The 18,020-nt window shown below is 36.1% G+C and overlaps 2 protein-coding genes and 1 pseudogene across 3 annotated transcripts; 2 read left to right on the forward strand and 1 right to left on the reverse strand.

Moving 5' to 3' along the window:
* Nucleotides 1-861: 861 nt before the first annotated feature.
* LOC148657866 (olfactory receptor 52K1-like) lies at nt 862-2,702 on the forward strand (annotated as a pseudogene). The gene is made up of 2 exons (XR_015940534.1): nt 862-1,052; nt 1,711-2,702. The product of XR_015940534.1 is annotated as an olfactory receptor 52K1-like (transcript).
* Nucleotides 2,703-7,186: 4,484 nt separating this feature from the next.
* LOC148657867 (olfactory receptor 52K1-like) lies at nt 7,187-8,354 on the forward strand. Its single transcript, XM_088638302.1, has one exon. The coding sequence runs from the start codon at nt 7,299-7,301 to the stop codon at nt 8,352-8,354; it is 1,056 nt and encodes a 351-aa protein (XP_088494428.1). The 5' UTR covers nt 7,187-7,298.
* Nucleotides 8,355-10,516: 2,162 nt separating this feature from the next.
* LOC148657868 (olfactory receptor 52K1-like) lies at nt 10,517-11,527 on the reverse strand. Its single transcript, XM_088641895.1, has one exon. The coding sequence runs from the start codon at nt 11,525-11,527 to the stop codon at nt 10,517-10,519; it is 1,011 nt and encodes a 336-aa protein (XP_088498021.1).
* Nucleotides 11,528-18,020: the final 6,493 nt, after the last annotated feature.

Here is an 18,020-nt window from a genome sequence, read left to right on the forward strand (position 1 = left end):
GCAGGAGGGAGACCAGTCTCTCTTGAACTGAGAGAAGGCAAGAGGACTCCCCTGAACAAGTGGACTTGGGGACATTCTTAAAGGCAGCAGATTTGTTCGTTTTAGGAATGGAAAAAGTAACCATTTAGCCCTTTAGATGTGAGAAAGGGATTCACTTACATTTCTCAGGCACACTAAAGAAATGAATAGATTTTTTTTTATCACAAGGCTCCAAAGTAATGAGTATGTTTTGTTTTGTTTGATCACCTAGAGTGATTGTTACTCTGTGTACTCATTGTGAGCGGCCTCATAAATAAACCAACTGTTATGCCACCTAGAATCACAGAAGGCTAATTGTAGAAATCCAAGATGGTCACTGATAAATCACGTCTTAACATACAATTAATTATAGTTACCCTGTAACTGTGCTCGATACAACTAGAATCAACTTGATAACTTTCATTAGATGTTCTCAATTTCACATGGTAATGTTACATTGTGAATGTGACATTTTAAAATGATTGGCACTGGGCCTGTTGATGTGCAGTGAGCAAACTGACCCTTTTATTAAATTGGTAGCTGTTGCCTGACAAGACCAGGACCTGTGAGACATTGAGACTGTGGATCAGGTAGTGTTGTGTGGCTTGTGGTGCGTGAATGACAGTGTAAGTGGGGTTTCTTTACAGAAATAAAGGCAGGTTCTTTCATGACCAGAGAGACCCCATTGTGTCATCTTTAGCTTTAATACCCAAGAGGGGGAGGGGGGTCTGCTCAGGCTCTGGGCTGGTGTAGGAGTAAACAAGGGTGTCTTATGTCTGCCCCAGTACTGTTTATCAGCTGAGTTCATTATTTTCCTTTCACACTGTGCCTGGGGCTCATGCCTTGGTAACCTGTTTCATCCTCAGAGTCCACTGAAATGATTACCTTCATCACTATATACTGCAAGACTAAACAACCCAGCCTCTAATTAAGAAGCAAACATGACCATATTACTGTGGGAATTCAAAACTGATATAAGTGGAATTTTAAGAAGAAATGGATGATAGCAAAACAGAGGAGTACGGCTTACATTTGTGAGTTATCTTATTACTGTAAATAGTATTACCTCTTGTTGCAGTTACTCTTATTAGTATGATTGTTTTCACATGTACAAAATGCACTTGATGAAACAAATTTGTATGTGTTCTTTTTATTTGTTGGTTTTTATCTTCAACTTATAAATCTTATATACGATGCACATCTTCCGAATGACACCATTTTCATCTGTAAAACTAAAATAGCATAAAACACATTTTTAGCAAACTCAAAGTTTTTATTGCACTGTTTATACCAGGAATAATAATAAAAGTAGGAAGAAAGCCTAAAAGAGTTTGCAGACTCATTTATCATTTTTATTTTGAAATATTAAATCTAAATATAACAGCAATTTGTTCTCCCGAAACAGGACACATACTTGAAATTGTGATTTGGATTTTTTTATTGTTGGCAACCATTCTTTCCACTGAATGTAAAACAATATAACCAATGAGTAAAGAATATTATCAGCTCTTTATCCGTGTGATAAGTAATCAAATCCAAAAACAAAAAAATCCAATCACTGGTTTTAAGCAGTCATTCAACTCTACTGTAGGTTTTTAGAGTCATCTTTAAAAACACACACACAAAAGAATGACAACAAAAAACAAATTGCTGGTGTATAATAAGGTGATCATAACTTATTTTTTTTTCCAGGTCTCACTTCAAAGAAGATTTCCATATGGCAGAATACCGAACTGTAAATAATTCTCATACAGAATTTGTTTTTAATGCATTTACTGGACTTAAGGAACACAGGCGATTACTGTTTATCCCTTTCTTCCTGACACTGGTGTCTTCTCTTGTGGGCAACACCCTGCTGATTTTCATTATCAAAACACAGAGAAGTTTACACTCTCCTATGTATGTTTTGATAGCTGCCATTGCATGTGTAGATCTTAGTGTGCCAATAATTATTGTTCCTAAAATGTTACTCGGCTTTTTATTTGACTGGAATGAAATTTCTCTGGCTGGTTGCCTGCTTCAAATGTTTTTCATATATTTTGTATGCTCGTTCCAGTCCACTATTCTGCTCTGGATGTCCTTGGACCGTTATGTTGCCATATGTATTCCTCTGCGCTACAGTGACTACATGAATAACTCCACCATTTTTAAACTCTTTGTGGCTGCTGTTTTGAGAAATGGCTCATTTGTTTTGATTATAGTCATCTTAGCTAGTCGTCTGAACTTTTGCTTATCAAATGTTATTGATCATTGCTTTTGTGAGCACATGGCTCTGGTGAACTTGGCTTGTGGCGATACGACCAGGAACAGCATTGTGGGATTGATTGCAGTCTTCTGCATACCAAGTATTGATGTTGTGTTCATAGTAATCTCCTACGTCAAAATTTTCTTTGTAGTTTCAAAAATGGCTTCAGGAAAGTCTCGTCAAAAAGCCATCCACACTTGTGGCACCCATCTTATAGTCATAGGCACATCTTATGTCTTTACTATGATGCCATTGCTGGCTTACAGGATTAAGAGTTCAATGTCTACTGACATCCGTGTCCTGTTAAGTATAATGTATCTTCTTTTCCCCAGCTTTTTTAATCCTTTAATTTATGGTATCAGAACAAAAGAAATAAAAGAACAGATTCTGAAAATATTTCAGAAGAGCTGCTCCATCATCGATTAAACTGTCAAAATAATATAATAATGAACCTGAAAACCTTGGGACTACAATTGTAATTATATTTACATGTTCTGTAAATTTCATGACATCATTCCATATGAATGCTGTGTGATGCACTTTTAATCAGTTTGTGCTCAAATATTTAAAGAAACTTCAAATGGAGCCTTTTCGTTTGTGCTATTAAAAAGGGCCAACTTTATTTTGATTTAAGATTATTTAACATACCATGAGTTTTAGCAGCCTTGAAGTAAAATGGCAAGTTCAACACAGCCCTGTAGAGTTCTTGGTCCTTAGATCAATTAAGCAATGGGACTTCTTTGAGGTGTATACAGGATATTCTATATTTGTGTGGGATTTTCCAGAATTTCCAGTTTCCACCAATCTTTCAAAGACATGCTGGCTACTGTAGGTCAGTTTCTGTCCCTAATTAGTCCATGTCTGTGTATATGTGTGTTTGTGCGTGTGTGCGCATTGGCATCCAGTGCATGGTATTGGTCATGCCTTTCAGCTTATCCTTCTGGATGAGGTTGCTACTCACTTACCCTTATTTACTTCAAGAATTCTCTCCACGACTGAGAGATTCTGAATAATTAAACACTGGTACTTTCCTCAGATTTCAGGTTCTAATGTTACCATTTTCTACTTCCTTCTTGGTACTTCTTGGTACAATCAATTCGTGCAAACGTCCTTATTGTCACTCACCTGCTGGTTGTGTTTCTGTTTGCACTGCTAAGCTTGTGCAGCATCTCAGCTCTCCTTTCTGCACTCAGGTGCCCAGTGCAGTGACAGACTCCCCATGGGAACTACTTTCTTTAAACTGCACAGCACCTAGTAGAGCCCGTGTTTTTTTGGTTTGAATGTTTTTTTTTTTATATTTAAGGAAACTTAATATGATAAGAACATTGTAGAACCCAAGACACAGAGTCAGAGGGTTGTAAATTCAGCTTTTCTTGTGGTAAGAAAATAAACAAAGTCAAAATAAAAGCAAAGCTACTGTATTCTACTATCAATTCTCTAGTGTTCTAAAGATGTGTATAGTTGACTCATTTAACATGTACTGTACTAATGTTTTACGCATTCTAAGCCAAGGAGCTGTACAAATCATGAATTTTTTAATCATTAAGTTTAACAATTAAAAAGATTGTGTGCTAACTTTCAGACTCCCTTATCAAAGCATTAGCTGAATGTCTTTAAAAAATATTATGCTTCAGAAATTTACATGAAAGTGATTTTCTAAAAGCAGGTAACTTAGACTGGAGTAAAATATTTTTTGTTTTACTTGTCTTTGAATCACGTCTTTGCAGCTGAGATGGTATTGATCCAACTACTCTACCAGCACAAACAAAAAAGACCTGAGCTGTTAAAACATTCATATCAAGACGCTTATGAAAATGCCAGCCGATATATTGCAGACAAAATTTCAATATAAACAGTTCGAATACACAGCAATAAAGCTGATTAAAAAATTAGCTTTTAACAAATTTGCAAAGCAAATCTGGAGAATTTAAAAATGACATACATGGAAACCTACAGTAAGAACCAAGGATTTCCCTTTCAGCACCTCTAATCTTCCATTCAATTCTTTTCTTTTCTGAATACATTTGATTTACTGGGGTGTGAGTACAACTGTTATAAGGAGTGCAAACTCTTAAATGCTTTAAAAACCTTTTTAGCAGTCTTATCTGAATAAATTAAAATGCCTGTAACTGTAGTGTAATTGTGCATGAACCATTAAAAATGCTTAGTTAAATGGTTGACCACTAACAAGTCTAGTATAAATATAATATAAATCCCCCTTTAATATAAATATACATTTTAAATATAAAACCCCCTTTTATGACATTTTACATTATTCAATTGTGAAATCAGTCCTAATTTTTGGGGGGGATTTAAATTACATTCCTGGTTATCAGTAAGGGTAAAAAATAGTACTACATTAATTTCTGGAGCGTTTAGAGGCTTATGCTGAGAGCAGAGTATCATGACTCCTGAAGCGAAAGATGACACTACAGTATACTGTACTTCAAATAGTTTTCTGTCCCCTGCTAATTAGCAGTAGAGGTCTGGTGTGTGCTTTTTAGGAGACTTCTGTGGGTGTTAAAGAACAACCAACTCCTCCAGACTCTTCTGTCTTTTAACTTTTTCAGCCACATACACAGGGCCTGCATTCCTGTGCCAGACAGGGAACCACATTTACTGTAACTGTCTTACCCAGTGATCCAGTGGTAGGGTTTCAGTCACTTAAATTTATATTGAATTTGCACTGACATATTTTGATTTCAGTTCGGTTAGATTATAATTGTGATAAATGAGCAAACAAATACAGAGCGATACTTTTACATTACCTTGCCTGGCTAAGAAATGAAAGCACTGGCAGGAGATCAAGATCAGAACTTGAAAAAGGATTCCCAAAACACTAATGTGGAGCTTAAAGTGAATCAGTTCGGCTGAATAGTTTCACAGGAAGCAAGTAGAATGTATGCCCATAGTGTGGAATGAACAAAAAGAGTAAAATGATGCAGGCATTTGGTTTGTGTGATCAAGTACATTTGGATTGTGTTGAATAAATAAAATAGATTAAATAGGTTATGGAGATTTGGATATGTTTTGGAGTAGCACCGATAGAGAATGAAGACATTGAGAAGCCCTTATGATGAAGATGATGGAACACAAGTCAGCGTACAGGTGGTAATTAGCCAGGGAAACTTAGCTTGCTTGTGTTTCAAGCTCTGTGGTGGGCAGTGGAAGATACTGCCATGACACAGAAGAGTAGTCTTAACTGATCTTACACAGAAGTAGGAATGGAATAGCAGTTATCAACTGCTGAAGTTTTCTAGAAATTAATGGATTAAGGATGGATTCTTATTGGAACGCCCAAAAGAAGGGGAAATATCAGCAACATTCACTTATGGAAACTTGGGGATGAGAAAGATTCGAGGGCCAATACCACACCAGTTGGACATTGATGGAGTGGAGAGGGTAAGGAAGAGTAAATTAAGTGGTAGGTCCCATCACTGAACAAGGAGGCAGAAAAAAGGGTGAGCGAGAGAATGGAATTGGTGGGATCAGGAGAAGAGAGACAGGTGGGGTGGAAAGCCTGAAAGAAAAGAGCAGGCAGCATGACAGGTAGAGAAACAATATGGTCACACGGAGGTTGAAATGCTGCTTCTTTGAGAAAAGTCAAAAAAAGCAGCTCTGGCCCTGGCTTACAAAGGTATTTGTCTGAAACTGAAACACCAAAAGCTAGAAAAGGTGTGCACAGTGTTGTGGGCAGATTAGTGCAAGATTAAAATTTGTTTCCTTCCTAACTTCTATTAAGTACCTACACAAGTATTTTACTGGTCATGTCTAAAGATGCATTTTAAAAATAATATGGTGAGTTTGGGGTGTTGTCATACTAAAGTGTAGAACAGTTGAGCTTATTAATTCATGTTTTAAAAGTGATACACTGAAAGTGAAGGTATATCTGTGATACGAGCCTTGAGAAGGCATTTTAAAAGGACAAAGTACCCAAAGGGAATCTTTACTAAAATAAGACTCACAATTAGATTATACAAGGTGCTATTGGTATGTTATGCTTGAGAAAACTGTAACAAAAGCAAGAGTCCAAATTTAAAATGTGGTAAAGGGATATTAGATATACTGTATATGCATATTCCAGATAAAAGATATACTGTTGGTCAGGGTCTTGAGCCTGACAAATAGTAAGCTACATTTGGAGTAGTTATACCTATACTTCATAGCAGATCAGTATCCTTTAATTAAGTAGAAATAAATGGTCATAAACAGAATTCTATCAAGGGAATAGGGAAAGAGATTTAAGATGTGCTGCTGTTAGAAAGTAATTAAAACACAACATACAGGGAGCGAAGTAAGGATTCCCTGTTGCAATAGTGAGTTCGTGTTATCTTTTTTCTTGTGTGGTAAATTTTATGGATGTCACATTTCCTATTTTATGGCTATACCTTAAGAATAGGATACATAGTACTTGTATATTGTATATAAAAAATGTTCTTGCTATCTTTTATTCAAGGTGTCATTTAATTTTAATTAAAAACGTTGATATGAAAATTGCAATATATTGTATTAGCAGCACAGCTTTGGATGGTTACACAGTGCACATGGCAATAAAGGTTTAAATACAGCAGTGATCTATTGATGTGTAGTTGCAACATAAAATGGTTTATATAAATATTTTGTGAAATTATGTGTTGATATATCTGAAACCTATAATTCCCTCCAAAAGTTTGTGAATTATAATTTAGGTATTTTGCACTGTAAAATTAGTACTGTTGCTGTGGCATGGTATACTTAAACTTATTGATGTAATAATTTAAAATAATATTCATTGAATTAAAATATTAATTGATGTCAATGGAATTCACCTAGACTAGTCTTTTGCATTTTAATGCAATTTTTACATTCCTTTAAACTATGAACTGATGTATTATTGGTTATAACAAAAGTAAAGGGATGACATTTAAGGCAGTATCTGAAATTAACATTAAAACATTCAAATTTTCCACATACAGTGCATGATCATGCCATGGTGGCAATTATGTTTTCCTAAGAAAATTTTAAGCATTGAAATGAAAAGCTTGACTTTTAGATAATGTTCATTTTGTGCTTTCAATGTAAATTAATGGTTCATGCATGTTTTCTAGGTGAATGTGGTATTCATATTCCATCTCTGGAAGTGAACATGCAAGAATATCAAGAAGGAAATGTGTCTCACAAGGAGTTTATTTTAATGGGATTTTCAGGGCTTAAAGGGCACAGACAATTCCTTTTCATCCCTTTCCTACTGCTTTTCCTGTTGTCATTATTTGGTAACTCACTTCTTATTATCTCTATTAAAACACGAAGGACTTTACATTCTCCCATGTATATGTTCATATGTGCTACAGCATGTGTAGACCTGACTTTGCCCATTTTATTTGTCCCTAAAATGCTACTTGGTTTTTTGTTTGACTGGAATAAAATTTCTCTGCTAGGCTGTTTGGTTCAAATGTTCTTTGTTCATTTTTTCGGTTCGTTCCAATCCACTGTTCTCCTCTGGATGGCTCTGGATCGTTATGTCGCCATATGTATTCCACTGCGCTATAATGACTACATAAATAGCTCTGCTTTCTTCAAACTATCTGCCATAGCTCTTCTGAGAAATGGGTCTTTGGTTCTGGTTGTTGTTATTCTAGCTGGTTCACTTTCATTTTGCTTGACGAATGTCATTGATCATTGCTTTTGTGAGCACATGGCTCTTGTAAGCTTGGCTTGTGGAAACACAGCCAGGAACAGTGTAATGGGGCTGCTTGCAGTATTCTTTGTAGCCATTGTTGATGGTGTGTTCATCGCCATTTCATACGTCAAAATTTTCTTGGCTGTTTCAAATACAGCCTCAGGAAAATCCCGCCAGAAAGCAATCCACACTTGTGGAACTCAATTAATGGTCATAAGCGTGTCTTATATCTTTGCCATGACAGCATTTCTTGCATACAGGATTAAGAACTCCCTCCATCCTGATGTTCATGTCCTAATAAGTATCATGTATCTTCTCTTCCCCAGCTGTTTCCATCCAATTATTTACGGTATCAGAACAAAAGAGATAAGAGAGCAGATGCTGAATATACTTCAGTATGGAAAAATTGTACCTATCTCTGTTGAACCTTAAAATAAAATGGAACATTAAAAGAGTGGCCTCTTTTGTAGATGTCATAAGCACTGGGTGCATCAAAATGGCATACTGTACTCTGCCTTAAGTAAATCGAGCAGGAAATAATTTAAGATTATGTGATAAGAAATTAAGGAAATGCTTATTTGTACTTTACATAATTTGTTACCCCTTTACATAGCAAATGCATGCTAAGATTAAGATGTGTGATTCCTTTCATTAATTTTTGTTGTTGTTGTAGATTCAACACACCACAGGTAAAGTCAGACTTGGCTTCAAATATTTAACATAGATTTTTCTAATCAGAGTCTGCAAAAGTCAACATATCTTTCCCTTAATTTTGGCAGTTAATTCACACAACAAGACCAAATCAATGCCCCATGGTAGGTTTATATCAGACACTGTAGGTTTTTTACAATAGGTATCAGTATTTTCACATCCTTGTAAATACAGTATAGTAGGTATAAACAGGAGATTCCAGAGCCTGAGATTTCACCAGTGGTATAAATGGTGATGCCTGAGATCATTATCCCTCTCCTTCCAAACTCTTCCTCATAAAAATTGCATCCAATTGCTGCCCTGTGTCCTTACCCTTTAGGTTTATTGTTTGAAGTATTAGAAAAGATCTCCTATTGTTTGCATTACAACAAATGTGAAAATATAACTTTTTGGATTTAATTTGAATATCCTCCTTCCAGTAGCAGTATCCACACCGGAAGTCACAATATCCATGAATATACAAAACACAGAGATCGGCCTCAGGAGTATGGGTGTATATTTTACCATGTGATTTTTAAATTATATCACTCCAAACATTTAAACTTTTTTATTATTTAACTATTGTTTCACCCTTTAATTTATTGCACAATCTTCTGTGTGATGTGCCAGCACACACGTCAAAACGCTGTATAAGGTAATGGCGACTCCCCTTCACCACCACCAATGTGCAGCCCCACCTGGATTATGCGATGGCAGCCAAAGTGCGCCTGTATGCTCACACCACATCTTTGTGATGAAGCCAGTTCATAGATGGTGATCCTTAGGAGGCCATGATTGGTAAAGTCCAAAGAGAAAATTGACCAGGACACTGGGGTCCAATTTCCTGTGACTGTGGGGAAAGAGTGCATGCTATTCCACTAGGACTACAACTGTTGCAGAGCCCACAGGAACCCAAGTAAGCAACATACACAATGGCCCATCTTAACAAATATTCTCACAACAATAGGGCTCAGAAGGCAAAGCTGTGGAAGCTGCAAAGCTAAAAAGGGACTAAAAAGAAATTAATTAAATGCTGAAAAGTAAAAACTGGGATGTTAAAGAACACAATAGTTCAGATGTGGGGCCTTCTTCAAATCTCGGAAGGCTTTACAGACGAAACCTGCTATGTTGAACTGACAATAAAACCAAGAACTGTTCTGTTTATTTGTGTTTCTATCACTGCATCTCTTGATCTGAGATGTAAATGCAGCTGGGCTACCAGAAGTGTCAGGCTTCCACATGAAATTCCTTATACAGTTTCTTCAGAGCAGTAGAAATCTATGAAACAAACCAAAACCTCACGCATCCACCCTTATATAGCAGTTTTCTTCCCTTCATGACATGAAAATGCAACTCCCCTGGGAAATCTTGTTGGATTAATATGGTTTTAGAGGAATATTAAGTACTTCGATTCATTGAGAATTTTTATCTGAGTACTGCATTCATATGAACATTACTGTAGTAACTAAATATATTAATAACAGTTAACAGAATAGTATCTTTATTAATTAACAGCAGATATTCTATATGAGAATTGTACAGGACAATGTGATTAATCAGGTTAGGGTGACTTATATTAGAAAAGCATATACTGCTATTGGAAGATGTTTTATAAGCCTGTCTCAGAACTGATAAAAACACTGATCAGGAGATCCAAATTATTGATTGTTCAGTTTTCTACTGTAAATTCAGATTCAGATTTTAGAACTGAGGCTTAAGATGAAGGTTCCAGATTTATTTTAGTTGTTTTTTTCCTTAAAAAATCAAAACAAAAATCAATTAAATAGAAACATTTGAAACTCAGGCAACATCACTCTTATAATAAATATACAAAGCATTTTTAGGGAAAAAACTATTTCATGAGTAATACTATTTTATGGGTTATTTTTTTTCTTATTACATAATTACTTCGTTATACTTGCTACATTGATTGAAATTACATTGGATTTGGTCTTTAGCATTGTTTTCAGAATCTGATCTCTTATCTCTTTTGTTCTGACACCGTAAATAACTGGATTGAAGCAACAGGGAAAGATAACATATATCACACTGATCAGAACATGAACATCAGGAGGAACTGATTTCCCAAACCTATATGCTATAAAGGAGCACATGGCTAAGGTATATGATACAAGAATGACTATTAAGTGAGTCCCACAGGTGTGCATTGCCTTATGGCAAGATTTACCTGATGCTGCTTTGAAGACAACAGAGAAAATTTTAAGGTAAGAAAAGAATATGAACAGCAGGTCAAGACCTGGAATACAAAAGACAACAAGCAAGCCCATTATGCTGTTCTTTGTTGTGCTCTCACAAGCCAACCCTACCAGCGCCATGTGTTCACAATAGCAGTGCTCAATCACATTGGACAGACAATAGGAGAGAGACCCAGCTAAGATGACAATGAGAGAAATTAAAATGCCACTTCTTATGAGGGCAGCAACAGACAGCTTAAGGAAAGTGGACTTGTTAATGTAGTCATTGTATCGTAACGGGTTGCAGATGGCGACATATCGATCCAACGCCATCACCAGGAGAATGGTGGATTCGAATGAGCTTACGAAATGAATGAAAAACATTTGTACCAGACAGCCTAATAAGGAGATTTCATTCAAGTCAAATAAAAAGTTCAACAGCATTTTTGGGATGAACAGCATTGGTAAACTCAGATCAACAATTGCTATGGCACCAATTAAAACATACATAGGTGAATGCAAACCAGATCCAGTTTTAATTATGAAAATTATAGTTGAGTTTCCAATGACAGCGACAATAAGCATTATAATGAAAGGGATGGACAGAAATCTCCTGTTCTCATAAAAGCCAGGGAATCCTATTAAAATGAAATCCGTATGAGATGTATTCTCTGCTGCATGTCCTTGCATATTCACTCCAGAAATTCTATCTTCCACCATATGGTCACTGCAAAAGGGAAACTTTATGTGAGGTTTGAACTTGTTAGATTCTCATTACACAGATTCTCAAAGATGCTAAGAAAGGATTTGCGCTGCCTGGACTGTAATAAAGACTGCTCTTGTCTATGTTATGCCTTATTAGCTGCACATACATACTGTAATATAAGAACATAAGTGGCCCTTCCAGCTTGTCTGGTATTTTGTTCTTGATGCAAGGATGTCTTTCAGCTGTCGTAAAGAAAGTCAGAGTATCAGCTTCAACAACAGGAATGGGTACTCTTTTTCGTACTATCACAATAAATAGGTGTCTCCTGTTATCAGTTTTAAATTGACTTTAACATATAATGATTATAGGTTATTAACATTTTGGTAATAGAGCAGAAAAATAATGGATATTGCACCACACATAGAGCTGGACTTGTTTTCTAATAAATATATTAGAAGGAGTCTATTGGCAATGAATTAAGAGTTTAGTTGCCCATATTTTGAAGTAAGGTTACTTTTCCTTTATATAAGAATTTTGCAGAATCATGTAAGTGATTAATAGAGATTTTTGCTAAACCTATTCTGAAATGAAGGCTATGTTTGCATACAGTATGTAAAAACCTGACAGCTATCATAATATGTACAGTACCTAAGACACTATTACTTGATGATTGTACATGATTCACTGTAAGCTTTTGCACTAAATAACAACTGCATAATAAAAGCTTAACACTTATTGCTTTAACTAAAGTGTTACCAAAACGTTTGCAAACTACACATAAAAATAAATTAGGAACATGGGAATCCAGACCTAAGAATCAATAGCATTGATGACTTTAAACAATTCCTACCTCAGGCCAGAAAGCATAATTGAATTCTTAAGTCTTACCTTGCAGCTAAAGAAGATAAACCTTTCTATAGAGCTGTTATGTGTTTTAACTCCCTAGACCTGTTAGATACAAGGCTGTATAAAGATGGACCTACTGTATTAAAAGGACACTCTCTTCCCTGCACAAATTTGATAATACTCACAGTTTTATGGGTGGAACTCGTCCTTCGTTGTCTTTTACATTGACTCTTGTTGTTCTTTAACTCACTCTTTATGTAGCCTCTTTAAAAAGGCTTTTTCTATTCCCCTTGGGCTTGCAGTCCTCGTTTCTGCTTGTTAATTAAGGACAAATTATCATCTGCTTCCCATAACTCTTAAATCAAACAATCATGGTACCTACCTAATAAGCAGCCTTAGTTCACTTACAACCTAATAAAGTTTTGAAAGTTGATGGAATATTTGTTACTGAGAAAATGCATTGTTGCTTTAGATGTTGAGAAATGAAATAATTCATGGATTCTTAGGCATACAGGAAGACAACCCATCTCAGTCTGAGCTGTTCAAGGATAATGCCATTCCTACAGAAAAAAGTGTGTTCCAGAAATATTTTCTATATTAGTCTACTGGAAATAACACTGTAGACAGCACTTTTTAACTCTTATCTGGTAAGTTATATTTCATATAGTGTACATGGTGCAGGAAGTCCACTTCATTATACATACAGTATAATGAATGGATGAGTCCACTTTACATTATAGTGATATGGCTATATAAATAATATTTCTGTGACCTTGAATAAACAATAACTAATTTGAACAATATGCTGCATGTCCGGAGCTTTTAACACAAACCAGGAGATCATAAATTGGGGCCACTTCGATACTTCTAGTGATTACTGTTCAGGTATCTCAGTGTCTGCAGACACACAGACCATCACATTAGGTAAGATGGCTGTAGCTGCAGGTCATAGTCAATCACAAGAGATGATCAACCAATGAGGAACTGAGTGGAGTGGAGCACTAAACCTAATGACATCACAACCAATTACCAGCTGTAATAGCTGGCTTCTAAAAGGTATTGTAAAATCATGTTCAGGTGGGTAGCCGCGTCAGCATGCGTAGGCTGCAAAGGAACAATAATAGGTTTATTCCACGCTGAAAAAAAGAAGAAAGAGAGCACAACGTTTCGGCCGTGGAGCCGTTGTGTTCTCTTTCTTCTTTTTTTCAGCATGGAATAAACCTATTACTTGTTCCATTGTAATATCATGTTTACTCACTTTCTCTACCCCAGTCTATCATGTGAAACTTGGCTGAAGAATTAGCCATGTCACTGCAACATCCAATAAAGGAACTTTATTTCAAGACACGAAGCCAAGAGAGAGAGAGAGAGAGAGAGAGAGAGAGAGAGTGAGTCGGTATGTAACCATAATTATGCCCAGGATTTTCTCTACACAAATGAAATCTTATGTTGAGCTAGTCACTTGTAAATGATCAACTTGATTCGACACAATTGGATCTTTTTTCAGCAGCCTGTACATCAAAGCACATTCCGTAATAGAGCTACATCTATTCTCTGTGTCTGCATAACTTAACTGCTCCTGAGCCAAACTCTGTGCACAAGCTGTTAGAAAGCCCAGCCCAGCTAGCACCACAGTAAACAGGGATTTGTTCCCAAGAAGCTGTCTTTGGCAATGAGTCTAAGCAATGCTCTTTCTCTCTCTGCTCCTTGGGACATCCCTGAGCACTGAGCCAGCTGCAGGAGATTGGACACCTGTTACAAAACCAGCCCGCCTCCATCTCTGCACAGGAATTTTTAAAACTGCTGATTGAATTTCTTCGCCACCACGTTCAGATGAATAAAAGATTGATATTCTTGATTGAGGTTTTATTTGTCTTTAAGAATAAGAAGCTCTGGATGACGTGTGTGTGAGGCTGATTTAATATACTTGGCAGACCATAACACATTTTATAATTAATGTATGTTTAACCCTGAAGGTAAGTTGTGTTTTTGTCCCTGAAAGACTGATAAGAAATTTGCATCAAGGCAGATTGATTCTTGTATATAATATTACTCTTGTTGGTTTACTATGCATGTTCTTTTGCTGTATTAGTAAATCATATAATACTGTATATTGTATAAATTAAACCATCTCATCACTACAGTATGCAATTTTGATTCCCATCTGCTCAAATCCCAGTGATTGACAATATCAACATTGCTGATGGGAACCCTGAGATGTTCTTTTTTTAGAAAACAAAATGACTGGAACTTGGCAAAAACTGAACTGCTGACTTACATTCTTGAAAGGGTTTCTGACCTCCTCTGACAGAGCAGTGTACAATCTGCCTGTAATTGGTTAAAAAAAGTGCATCTGGCACTATTTCACTCCCATAGCTTAAAGAGAAAAGGGTGAGAATTCTGATTAAAGGAAAATTCAACATGTGATTTTTATGTACTCATGTTGTGTGTTACATGCCAAACTGTCTTGAAATTCATATACTGGTAATGTAATTTTAATGCTTTCACACACTGTGGATATTACAGTATGTAGTAAGTGCTACAGTATGTGTGAGGCAGGAAGAAATATGACTGTACACACAGAGAATAAAGGAAGAATAAAAAGGAGAAATAATTTAGAAGGCAAAATCAAAATGCATCCTGGGCCAATTTTAAGAACATACTGTAAGTAAGGTTGCAAATGGAAAAAAAAAAAACATGTGGTCCATTAAGATTCCAGAATTTCCCAGAGCTCTCTAAATTTAAAGAATTATGTTCCTCCATTTACTCTAATCATTTCATCCCTGTATGTACACTTTAGGAAAATCCATTACCTCCTGCATTGTTTTGATCTTGGTTCAGGATGCTAAGGCAAGGAAATAACAGCCATCTGGTTTCAAAGGCTACATTAAGCAAACTGATATATGGTTCCTGTGGCTCTGTATGTGCAGTATATTAAGATATCCACCACCCAGCAAATGTTCTGTAGATGAAAGGAGAGCTATTGTTGCTGTCTGTTTTTCAGCTGGAAAATATGTACTATACATTTTGACATTTTATTAAAGACATTTACAGTACATTTCAGCCAGTCACATGGGTAAGCTTGCATACTGTACTTTGTCAAATCATTGTCATTTCTAATGCTTTGTACAAAATAAACTGTAGAATGTGTAAGGGGGTTATACAGTACAGTAGGTAATCATTAACACAAACAAATCACCTTTCTTTTTTACTTCAAGGAAAGCACTATTTAATGAATTTACCAATTACAACCATTTTCTGATTAAATGACTAACTTTATAGCTAGAACTTGGATTTGGATCACAGCCCCAATTCATAAAGTTTCAATTGTGTCTTTGTTACTACATTTTGAAGGCTATACCTGTACTGTATGTGCATCTGCATTTGTTTGTGTAGGGAGTGGCAGAATGGCTTAATCTGCTAATTACATTGTCTAGGCTATCCTTTGTCCTCTAAAACCAGACTACCTGAGGGACCACATTCTGCTGAAATAATTAATGATGTGTGCAGGACTCTTTTATTTTCTCAGAAAGCAAGCTGGCTCACTAATTAGTAGCAGGACAGTTTTCATTGCCCACGTAAAGGTGGATCTGTCTGAGTTTGTTTTGTTAAAACTCCAGTCTGTCAACACAGTCCTATATTTCTATTTTCAGATGCCCATGTTTATTTTACATAAATATAGTATATTAACAGCATTGGCCATAAACATTAGGATACTAGATATACAGTACCCTATTTTTTATTTGCAACTTTTTACCCTAATGCTCTATTGAAATACCTGCAAGTCTTTAGGATTCCCTTAAAAAATATATCTTTCCGAAACATAAGAAATGCTTTATATTTCAGTTTTGTTTCAGTAGTGTTTGGGGCACCTATCAAACCAACTGATTTATATGGACCAAAGGGCCTCCTCTGTTTTTTTTTTATTATTTTTGCTTACTGACCAGTTACAGCACAATGCTTAAACAAGATAAGAATGCAATTGTTACTGTTTGTAATGTACTAAACTTGTAATGGAATTAAAATAGCAAAAATTGTATTTAATATTCATATAATTAAAATATAAAATATAATTACACTATTCATAAATAAAATACAATTATCGTATTAAGAACAAAATCAGATATTATTCAGGTGATATTATTACCACATTGATTATTTTACAAGGAGTGTAAACTCTTGCTCCTCTTTTGTCTTTAAATAATGTATAAAGTACGGTGAAATTGCTTTTTACAGCACAAAGTGTTAGTGCAGGTAATGTGTATATACAGACAACACTGTTCAGGTACCTAGGAAAACTTTAAAAGGGAAAAATTGCAGAGAAGAAATGTATTCCACACTAAGTATTAAAAAGTATATCACTGCTCATGGACTACAAATTGCACAGTTCAGCCATCACATCTGTAGAGAGTGCTAGTCACGTAAATATGGATTTATTATTATATTTCAAGATTTCTTATGTTTAGTAGTTAAATTCATCATGTTTATGCCACTACATTTTTAAACACTACATTAAATGCCAAAGATATTGAGAAATGTATGATTTTTTATTTACAGTTTTTCAGACCTGCCAGATTGATAATTGATGGGCTCCTTCACACAGACAGAACAGAGACAGCAGACGCACTACAAGCTCACCGACACTGAGAGAGCTGCAGAAGTGTCTTTTTTTGCTTGATGCTGTCTTTAAGACTGCACAAATGACAAAATACTAATAAAAGATGGACATGGGGTCCATATCTAACCTATACCATACATGCCATAATGTTAATGTTTCTTTATTAGCCCTATACAATTTCTTGCATTAGGAATTCATCTTTTCACATACCCCAGCTTTTCTCCATGGAGACACAGACACACAGACAGGGAGAAAGTAGCTTGGGGTCAGAGCGCAGGGTCTGCCATTGTACGGCGTCCCTGGAGCAGTTAGGGTTAAGTTAGGGCCCAACGGAGTAGGATTCCTCTGGCGGCCGCGGGATTTAGGCCAGCAACCTTCCAGATCGCGCAGATCCTGAGCCACAGAGCCACCGCTCCACCCATACCTCAGCCAACAACAAGCAAGTCCATTATGCTGCTCTTTGCTGTGGTTTCACAGGCCGTGTGCTCATAATAACAGTAGTCAATAATACTGGACAGGCTAAAAGAGAGCCAGCCTGGATGACAATTAAAAAAAGAAAAAATGCTGCTGTTTCCTATGGCAGCAGCTATAGACACTTTCAGAAAAGTTGACATGTTAATCTAGCCGTTGTATTGTAACAGGTTGCATATGGCAACATATCAATTTATACAGTAGCTATCACCAGAAGGATGGCACACTCAAGCATGTGAATGATGAAGAACATCTGTACATCAGGCAAGAACATTAGGCAACCCCTCGACAAAATGTTGGATGTGTCAAACAGAAGTTAGGCACAAATACCACTGGAAGACCAACACAGCTAAGGCACTGATTAAATAAAAACTATAATGTAAGCTGTGTGAGATGTCTGTCCTCATTATGCTGGTCAGGTTTTAAATCTTCTGCAGAAGTCAAAATTGGGTGAACCTAGATATACAGTAATTGTTAAAAATCTTTAAGTTTTATAGGCATGACCATAATAACATTGCTAATTCAACTCTTCAACTGCCTGTTTTATAACGAACAAAATGAGCTTTCCAAAA

The sequence above is a fragment of the Lepisosteus platostomus genome, chromosome 7, assembly GCF_059453375.1.
Source record: "Lepisosteus platostomus isolate fLepPlt1 chromosome 7, fLepPlt1.hap1, whole genome shotgun sequence".
In the NCBI taxonomy this organism is placed as follows: domain Eukaryota; kingdom Metazoa; phylum Chordata; class Actinopteri; order Semionotiformes; family Lepisosteidae; genus Lepisosteus; species Lepisosteus platostomus.